A 10714-nucleotide genomic window follows, 5' to 3' on the forward strand; every position below is an offset into this window, starting at 1 on the left:
CCACCCCCACCTTCTCCCTGTCTCCCTCCACCCCCACTCTCTCCCCATCTCCCTCCACCCCCACCTTCTCCCCATCTCCCTCCACCCCCACTCTCTCCCCATCTCCCTCCACCCCCACTCTCTCCTCGTCTCCCTCCACCCCCACTCTCTCCTCGTCTCCCTCCACCCCCACTCTCTCCCCATCTCCCTCCACCCCCACCCTCTCCCCATCTCCCTCCACCCCCACTCTCTCCCCATCTCCCTCCACCCCCACTCTCTCCCTGTCTCCCTCCACCCCCACTCTCTCCCTGTCTCCCTCCACCCCCACTCTCTCCCCGTCTCCCTCCACCCCCACTCTCTCCCCGTCTCCCTCCACCCCCACTCTCTCCCCATCTCCCTCCACCCCCACTCTCTCCCCATCTCCCTCCACCCCCACTCTCTCCCCATTTCCCTCCACCCCCACACTCTCCCCATTTCCCTCCACCCCCACTCTCTCCCCATCTCCCTCCACCCCCACCTTCTCCCCATCTCCCTCCACCCCCACCCTCTCCCCATCTCCCTCCACCCCCACTCTCTCCCATCTCCCTCCACCCCCACTCTCTCCCCATCTCCCTCCACCCCCACTCTCTCCTCATCTCCCTCCACCCCCACTCTCTCCTCGTCTCCCTCCACCCCCACTCTCTCCCCATCACCATCCACCCGCACCCTCTCCCCATCTCCCTCCACCCCCACTCTCTCCCTGTCTCCCTGCACCACCACCCTCTCCCCATCTCCCTCCACCCACACTCTCTCCCCATCTCCCTCCACCCCCACTCTCTCCCCATCTCCCTCCACCCCCACCTTCTCCCCATCTCCCTCCACCCCCACTCTCTCCCTGTCTCCCTCCACCCCCACTCTCTCCCCATCTCCCTCCACCCCCACTCTCTCCCCATCACCATCCACCCGCACCCTCTCCCCATCTCCATCCACCCCCACTCTCTCCCTGTCTCCCTCCACCCCCACACTCTCCCCATCACCATCCACCCGCACCCTCTCCCCATCTCCCTCCACCCCCACTCTCTCCCCATCTCCCTCCACCCCCACTTTCTCCCCATCTCCCTCCACCCCCACTCTCTCCCCATCTCCCTCCACCCCCACTCTCTCCCCATCTCCCTCCACCCCCACTTTCTCCCCATCTCCCTCCACCCCCACTCTCTCCTCGTCTCCCTCCACCCCCACTCTCTCCCCGTCTCCCTCCACCCCCACTCTCTCCCCATCTCCCTCCACCCCCACTCTCTCCCTGTCTCCCTCCACCCCCACTCTCTCCCCATCTCCCTCCACCCCCACTCTCTCCTCGTCTCCCTCCACCCCCACTCTCTCCCCGTCTCCCTCCACCCCCACCCTCTCCCCATCTCCCTCCACCCCCACACTCTCCCCATCTCCCTCCACCCCCATCCTCTCCCCATCTCCCTCCACCCCCACTCTCTCCCCATCTCCCTCCACCCCCACTCTCTCCCCATCTCCCTCCACCCCCACTCTCTCCCCATCACCATCCACCCCACCCTCTCCCCATCTCCCTCCACCCCCACTCTCTCCCCATTTCCCTCCACCCCCACTCTCTCCCCATCTCCCTCCACCCCCACTCTCTCCCCATCTCCCTCCACCCCCACTCTCTCCCCATCTCCCTCCACCCCCACTCTCTCCCCATCTCCCTCCACCCCCACTCTCTCCCCATCTCCCTCCACCCCCACCTTCTCCCCATCTCCCTCCACCCCCACTCTCTCCCCATCTCCCTCCACTCCCACTCTCTCCCTGTCTCCCTCCACCCCCACTCTCTCCCCATCTCCCTCCACCCCCACACTCTCCCCATCTCCCTCCACCCCCACCTTCTCCCCATCTCCCTCCACCCCCACTCTCTCCCCATCTCCCTCCACCCCCACTCTCTCCCCATCTCCCTCCACCCCCACACTCTCCCCATTTCCCTCCACCCCCACTCTCTCCCCATCTCCCTCCACCCCCACTCTCTCCCCATCTCCCTCCACCCCCACTCTCTCCCCATTTCCCTCCACCCCCACTCTCTCCTCTTCTCCCTCCACCCCCACTCTCTCCCTGTCTCCCTCCACCCCCACTCTCTCCCTGTCTCCCTCCACCCCCACCTTCTCCCTGTCTCCCTCCACCCCCACTCTCTCCCCATCTCCCTCCACCCCCACCTTCTCCCCATCTCCCTCCACCCCCACTCTCTCCCCATCTCCCTCCACCCCCACTCTCTCCTCATCTCCCTCCACCCCCACTCTCTCCTCGTCTCCCTCCACCCCCACTCTCTCCCCGTCTCCCTCCACCCCCACCCTCTCCCCATCTCCCTCCACCCCCACACTCTCCCCATCTCCCTCCACCCCCACTCTCTCCCTGTCTCCCTCCACCCCCACTCTCTCCCTGTCTCCCTCCACCCCCACTCTCTCCCCGTCTCCCTCCACCCCCACTCTCTCCCTGTCTCCCTCCACCCCCACTCTCTCCCTGTCTCCCTCCACCCCCACTCTCTCCCCATCTCCCTCCACCCCCACTCTCTCCCCATCTCCCTCCACCCCCACTCTCTCCCCATTTCCCTCCACCCCCACACTCTCCCCGTTTCCCTCCACCCCCACTCTCTCCCCATCTCCCTCCACCCCCACTCTCTCCCTGTCTCCCTCCACCCCCACTCTCTCCCCGTCTCCCTCCACCCCCACTCTCTCCCCGTCTCCCTCCACCCCCACTCTCTCCCCATCTCCCTCCACCCCCACTCTCTCCCCAACTCCCTCCACCCCCACTCTCTCCCTGTCTCCCTCCACCCCCACTCTCTCCCCATCTCCCTCCACCCCCACCTTCTCCCCATCTCCCTCCACCCCCACTCTCTCCCCATCTCCCTCCACCCCCACTCTCTCCCCATCTCCCTCCACCCCCACTCTCTCCCCATCTCCCTCCACCCCCACTCTCTCCTCATCTCCCTCCACCCCCACTCTCTCCTCGTCTCCCTCCACCCCCACTCTCTCCCCATCACCATCCACCCGCACCCTCTCCCCATCTCCCTCCACCCCCACTCTCTCCCTGTCTCCCTGCACCCCCACCCTCTCCCCATCTCCCTCCACCCACACTCTCTCCCCATCTCCCTCCACCCCCACTCTCTCCCCATCTCCCTCCACCCCCACCTTCTCCCCATCTCCCTCCACCCCCACTCTCTCCCCATCTCCCTCCACCCCCACTCTCTCCCTGTCTCCCTCCACCCCCACTCTCTCCCCGTCTCCCTCCACCCCCACACTCTCCCCATCACCATCCACCCGCACCCTCTCCCCATCTCCCTCCACCCCCACTCTCTCCCCATCTCCCTCCACCCCCACCTTCTCCCCATCTCCCTCCACCCCCACTCTCTCCCTGTCTCCCTCCACCCCCACCTTCTCCCTGTCTCCCTCCACCCCCACTCTCTCCCCATCTCCCTCCACCCCCACTCTCTCCCTGTCTCCCTCCACCCCCACCTTCTCCCTGTCTCCCTCCACCCCCACTCTCTCCCCATCTCCCTCCACCCCCACCTTCTCCCCATCTCCCTCCACCCCCACTCTCTCCCCATCTCCCTCCACCCCCACTCTCTCCCCATCTCCCTCCACCCCCACTCTCTCCTCGTCTCCCTCCACCCCCACTCTCTCCCCGTCTCCCTCCACCCCCACCCTCTCCCCATCTCCCTCCACCCCCACACTCTCCCCATCTCCCTCCACCCCCATCCTCTCCCCATCTCCCTCCACCCCCACTCTCTCCCCATCTCCCTCCACCCCCACTCTCTCCCCATCTCCCTCCACCCCCACTCTCTCCCCATCACCATCCACCCGCACCCTCTCCCCATCTCCCTCCACCCCCACTCTCTCCCCATTTCCCTCCACCCCCACTCTCTCCCCATCTCCCTCCACCCCCACTCTCTCCCCATCTCCCTCCACCCCCACTCTCTCCCCATCTCCCTCCACCCCCACTCTCTCCCCATCTCCCTCCACCCCCACTCTCTCCCCATCTCCCTCCACCCCCACCTTCTCCCCATCTCTCTCCACCCCCACTCTCTCCCCATCTCCCTCCACTCCCACTCTCTCCCTGTCTCCCTCCACCCCCACTCTCTCCCCATCTCCCTCCACCCCCACTCTCTCCCCATCAGCATCCACCCGCACCCTCTCCCCATCTCCCTCCACCCCCACTCTCTCCCTGTCTCCCTCCACCCCCACCTTCTCCCTGTCTCCCTCCACCCCCACTCTCTCCCCATCTCCCTCCACCCCCACCTTCTCCCCATCTCCCTCCACCCCCACTCTCTCCCCATCTCCCTCCACCCCCACTCTCTCCCCATCTCCCTCCACCCCCACTCTCTCCCCATCTCCCTCCACCCCCACTCTCTCCTCGTCTCCCTCCACCCCCACTCTCTCCCCATTTCCCTCCACCCCCACACTCTCCCCATCTCCCTCCACCCCCACTCTCTCCCCATCTCCCTCCACCCCCACTCTCTCCCCGTCTCCCTCCACCCCCACCCTCTCCCCATCTCCCTCCACCCCCACACTCTCCCCATCTCCCTCCACCCCCACCCTCTCCCCATCTCCCTCCACCCCCACTCTCTCCCCATCTCCCTCCACCCCCACTCTCTCCCCATCTCCCTCCACCCCCACACTCTCCCCATCACCATCCACCCGCACCCTCTCCCCATCTCCATCCACCCCCACTCTCTCCCTGTCTCCCTCCACCCCCACCTTCTCCCCATCTCCCTCCACCCCCACTCTCTCCCCATCTCCCTCCACCCACACTCTCCCCCCATCTCCCTCCACCCCCACCTTCTCCCCATCTCCCTCCACCCCTATCCTCTCCCTCAGTCCCCACCCTCTCCCCACTTCCCCTGAACAACCCACCCCTCCCACCCACCGCATCCGTGTCCTTTGAACTGTCCTATTGACAAGCTTTGGAACTGTCGGAGGGTCTGCGCTGAGGGAGCGCCGCACTGTGGGAGGGTCAGTGCTGAGGGAGTGCCGCACTGTCGGAGGTTCAGTACTGAGGGAGCGCCGCACTGTCGGAGGATCAGTGCTGAGGGAGCGCCGCACTGTCAGAGGGTCAGTGCTGAGGGAGCGCCGCACTGTCAGAGGGTCAGTGCTGAGGGAGCGCCGCACTGTCGGAGGGTCAGTGCTGAGGGAGCACCGCACTGTCGGAGGGTCAGCGCTGAGGGAGTGCCGCAGTCGGAGGGTCAGCGCTGAGGGAGCACCGCACTGTTGGAGGGTCAATGCTGAGGGAGCGCCGCACTGTGGGAGGATCAGTGCTGAGGGAGCGCCGCACTGTGGGAGGGTCAGTGCTGAGGGAGTGCCGCACTGTCGGAGGGTCAGTACTGAGGGAGCGCCGCACTGTCGGAGGATCAGTGCTGAGGGAGCGCCGCACTGTCAGAGGGTCAGTGCTGAGGGAGCGCCGCACTGTCAGAGGGTCAGTGCTGAGGGAGCGCCGCACTGTCGGAGGGTCAGTGCTGAGGGAGCACCGCACTGTCGGAGGGTCAGCGCTGAGGGAGTGCTGCACTGTCGGAGGGTCAGCACTGAGGGAGAGCCGCACTATCGGAGGGTCAGCGCTGAGGGAGAGCAGCACTGTCGGAGGGTCAGCGCTGAGGGAGTGCCGCACTGTCGGAGGGTCAGTGCTGAGGGAGCGCTGCACTGTCGGAGGTGCCGTCTTTCAGGGTGAGACATTAAACCAAGGCCCCGTCTGCCCTCTCGGGTGGGTGTAAAAGATCCCACGGCCACTATTGGAAGAAGAGCAGGGGGGAGTTCTCCCCGGTGTCCTGGGGCCGATATTTAACCCTCAACCAACATCACCAAAAACAGGTGATGAATTTCCTGTCTATCCAGACTCAATGGCCTACCTGCTCAGCCCCAGCGAAGGCATGGTAAAAACAAGACACATAGGTCATGATGGCCTTTTCATCAGGCTTCGGAGTGTTCACAATGTCTGAGGGGATAAGGAGAGAGAGAGAGGCCAGTGAGGAACTGAACGTCAGATTCGCTGCCTCACCTCCTATCATCAGCTACCCTTGAGCAACTTCGAAACATCACCCACAGCTGAAGCTCAGAGAGAGAGAGACAGAGGGAGCGAGAGAGAGAGAGGGAAGGAAAGAGAGAAAGAAAGGTGGAGAGAGAGACAGCGGCAGAGACAGAGAGATGCAGAGAGAGAGAGAAAGAGAGACAGAGAGATGCAGACAGAGAGATGCAGAGAGAGAGACGCAGAAAGAGAGAGAGACAGAGAGTGAGAGAGAGACATAGAGAGAGAGAGAGCAACAGAGACAGAGAGAGACGCACAGAGAGAGAGACGCACAGAGAGACGCAGAGAAAGAGACACAGAGAGATGCCGAGAGAGAGACACCGAGAAACGCTGATAGAGAGATAGAGACACAGAGAGAGAGACGCAGACAGAGAGAGAGACGCAGAGAGAGAGAGACGCAGAGAGAGACGCTGATCGAGAGAGACGCTGATCGAGAGAGACAGAGAGAGAGAGAGACGCAGACAGAGAGACACATAGAGAGACGCACAGAGAGAGAGACGCAGAGAAAGAGACACAGAGAGATGCTGAGAGAGACACACCGAGAGACGGAGAGAGAGAGAGAGACACAGAGAGAGACGCAGACAGAGAGAGAGAGATGCAGATAGAGAGAGAGATGCAGAGAGTGGAAGAGAGATGCAGAGAGAGAGAGATGCAGAGAGAGAGATGCAGAGAGAGAGACACAGAGAGAGATGAAGAGAGAGAGAGATGCAAAGAGAGGGAGGTGCAGAGGGAGTGAGAGATGCAGAGAGAGAAAGAAAAAGGGAGAGACAAAAAGAGACAGAGAGATAGAGACAGAGGGAAGGAAAGAGAGACAGGGAGAGAGGGAGAAGAATAGAGAGGGAGGGGGGCAGAGAAGGAAAGGGGCAGAGAGGGAGAGAGAGAGACAAGGAAAGGGAGACAGAGAGAGGCAGAGAGGGATGGGGTAAGATTGGGGGGAGGGTTGGAGAGAGGGGGTTAGGGGCTGGTGAGATGGGGAGAGAGTGTGGGGAGAAAGGGGGGAGAGAGGGGAAAGGAGGGAGAGAGGGGGAGGGGTTATGGGGAGAGTTGGGAGAGAGGGGGAGAAAGAGGGGAGAGAGGAAGGAAAGGGGGAGAGAGGAAGGAAAGGAGGGGGGAGATAGGGGAGAGAGATGGGGTGATGGGGGGGGAGAGAGCAGGGAGATGGGGGGCAAACAGAGAGCCAGGGAGAGAGAGAGAGCAAGATAGAGAGCCAGGGAGAGAGAGAGAGAGAGCGAGAAAGAGAGCCAGGGAGAGAGAGAGTGAGATAGAGAGCCAGGGAGAGAGAGAGAGAGAGAGCGAGAAAGAAAGCCAGGGATAGAGAGAGGGGTGGGGGAGGGGGAGAGAGAGAGGGGTGGGGGAGGGGGAGAGAGTTTCCTCACCTTCTGCGTCCAGCATTTTGGGAATATCCAGGTATTTTTCAGCAACCTCAAAGGCTTGGTTTAAGTTTCCAATGGGATCATCCTGATATAGAGAGACAATGAGAAACAGTTGGAACATCTCCTCCTTGAGCCTGTAACACATTAGAGCTCTCTTATTGAGTACAGCTCCCTGCGGAGTGGGAGGGGGGTCCCTGCGGTGGGGTGGGGTGGGGTGGGGTGGGGGGCAGTGGGGGGGAGGATTTCGGAAGGGCAGGGCCCCAGCAACCATTCTACCCCTCTTAGCAGGGAGCAGTCCCAACTGCCTTCCACTGCCACCAATTGGATCCAGAGGCAAAGTCCAACCATTAAACCCAACATTCCACAATCGCTATGGTAACCTGCCATATCCCCCACCCCCCCCCCCCCATCCCCAAGGCCCAGGATGCAGAGTCCTCTAACTACCTCCTGTTGACCATGTCAAGCTGGGCAGTGTGATAGGTCAAGGGGGCAGAGACCGCCCTGGACTGGGTGAAGATCTGTTTGGTTGACCTTGGACCGGAGATGGATAAACAGAGCGGGCGGGAGAGGGGAGGGAGGAGGAGGAAGTAGGGGGTGAGAATCTTCTTCACCAGCCGCCCTTTGCATGCTGGGTCTTGAATCCACACTAGAACATTCCAGAAATCAGAGTAGAGGTGATTCCTGTCCTTTTCAGCCTGACCCAACAAGAATCTCTCTAAACATCCATCTGCCCATCTGCATATCTATCCATCCGTCCGTCCACCTGTCTATCCATCCGTCCGTCCACCTGTCTATCCATCCGTCCGTCCACCTGTCTATCCATCCATCCGTCCACCTGTCTATCCATCCATCCGTCCACCTGTCTATCCATCCATCCGTCCACCTACCTGTCTATCCATCCACCTGTCTATCCATCCACCTGTCTATCTATCCATCCACCCACCTGTCTATCCATCCATCCACCTGTCTATCCATCCGTCCACCTGTCTATCCATCCATCCGTCCACCTGTCTATCCATCCATCCATCCACCTGTCTATCCATCCATCCGTCCACCTGTCTGTCCATCCATCCACCTGTCTATCCATCCACCTGTCTATCTATCCATTCATCCACCTGTCTATCCATCCACCTGTCTATCCATCCATCCACCTGTCTATCCATCCGTCCACCTGTCTATCCATCCGTCCACCTGTCTATCCATCCATCCACCTGTCTATCCATCCATCCACCTGTCTATCCATCCACCTGTCTATCCATCCATCCATCCACCTGTCTATCCATCCATCCACCTGTCTATCCATCCATCCACCTGTCTATCCATCCATCCATCCACCTGTCTATCCATCCGTCCAACTGTCTATCCATCCATCCACCTGTCTATCCATCCATCCACCTGTCTATCCATCCATCCACTTGTCTATCCATCCATCCATCCACCTGTCTATCCATCCATCCACCTGTCTATCCATCCATCCGTCCACTTGTCTATCCATCCATCCATCCACCTGTCTATCCATCCATCCACCAGTCTATCCATCCATCCATCCACCTGTCTATCCATCCATCCATCCACCTGTCTATCCATCCATTCACCTGTCTATCCATCCATCCACCTGTCTATCCATCCACCTGTCTATCCATCCATCCATCCACCTGTCTATCCATCCATCCATCCACCTGTCTATCCATCCATCCACCTGTCTATCCATCCACCTGTCTATCCATCCATCCACCTGTCTATCCATCCATCCAACTGTCTATCCATCCATCCACCTGTCTATCTATCCATCCACCTGTCTATCCATCCATCCATCCACCTGTCTATCCATCCATCTACCTGTGTATCCATCCACCTGTCTATCCATCCACCTGTCTATCCATCAATCAATCCACCTGTCTATCCATCCATCCACCTGTCTATCCATCCACCTGTCTATCCATCCATCCATCCACCTGTCTATCCATCCATCCATCCACCTGTCTATCCATCTATCCACCTGTCTATCCATCCACCTGTCTATCCATCCACCTGTCTATCCATCCGTCCATCCACCTGTTGATCCGTCCATCCAGCTGTCAATCCATCCATCCATCTGTCTATCCATCCATCCGTCCACCTGTCTATCCATCCATCCACCTGTCTATCCATCCATCCATCTGTCTATCCATCCATCCATCCACCTATCCATCCACCTGTCTATCCATGCATCCATCCACCTGTCTATCTATCCATCCATCCACCTGTCTATCCATCCATCCACCCACCTGTCTATCCATCCATCCATCCAACTGTCTATCCATCCATCCACCTGTCTATCCATCCATCCATCCATCCACCTGTCTATCCATCCATCCACCTGTCTATCCATCCATCTATCCACCTGTCTATCCATCCATCCATCCACCTGTCTATCCATCCATCCACCTGTCTATCCATCCATCCATCCACCTGTCTATCCATCCATCTACCTGTCTATCCATCCATCCATCCACCTGTCTATCCAACTATCCATCCACCTGTCTATCCATCCATCCACCGGTCTATCTATGCATCCATCTGTCTATCTATCCATCCACCTGTCTATCCATCCATCCACCTGTCTATCTATCCATCCACCTGTCTATCCATCCATCCACCTGTCTATCCATCCATCCATCCACTTGTCTATCTCTCCATCCATCCATCTACCTGTCTATCCATCCGTCCACCTGTTTATCCATCCATCCATCCACCTGTCTATCCATCCATCCATCCACCTGTCTATCCAACCATCCGTGCACCTGTCTATCCATCCATCCACCTGTCTATCGATCCATCCATCTACCTGTCTATCCATCCATCCATCCACCTGTCTATCCATCCATCCACCTGTCTATCCATCCATCCATCTACCTGTCTATCGATCCATCCATCCCCCTGTCTATCCATCCATCCATCCACCTGTCTATCCATCTATCCACCTGTCTATCCATCCATCCATCTACCTGTCTATCCATCCATCCATCCATCCACCTGTCTATCCATCCATCCATCCACCTGTCTATCCGTCCATCCACCTGTCTATCCATCCATCCACCTGTCTATCCATCCATCCATCCACCTGTCTATCCATCCATCCATCCACCTGTCTATCCATCCATCCATCCTCCTGTCTATCCATCCATCCACCTGTCTATCAATCCATCCACCTGTCTATCCATCCATCCATCCACCAGTCTATCCATCCATCCACCTGTCTATCCATCCATCCATCCACCTGTCTATCCATCCATCCACCTGTCTATCCATCCATCCATCTGTCTATCAATCCATGC

The 10714-nt window shown here is 59.6% G+C and overlaps 1 protein-coding gene across 1 annotated transcript in view; it reads right to left on the reverse strand.

Moving 5' to 3' along the window:
* The window catches only part of LOC121274666 (alpha-actinin-2), a 179480-nt gene that overhangs the window by 117718 nt on the left and 51048 nt on the right, over nt 1–10714 (reverse strand). The window contains exons 7-8 of the mRNA XM_041181958.1: nt 7401–7482; nt 5849–5934 (exon numbers count right to left, since the gene is read on the reverse strand). Coding sequence (XP_041037892.1) covers nt 5849–5934; nt 7401–7482 — 168 coding nt within the window. The remainder of the gene's footprint in view (nt 1–5848; nt 5935–7400; nt 7483–10714) is intronic.

Source organism: Carcharodon carcharias (genome assembly GCF_017639515.1).
Source record: "Carcharodon carcharias isolate sCarCar2 chromosome 37 unlocalized genomic scaffold, sCarCar2.pri SUPER_37_unloc_10, whole genome shotgun sequence".
NCBI classification, from domain to species: domain Eukaryota; kingdom Metazoa; phylum Chordata; class Chondrichthyes; order Lamniformes; family Lamnidae; genus Carcharodon; species Carcharodon carcharias.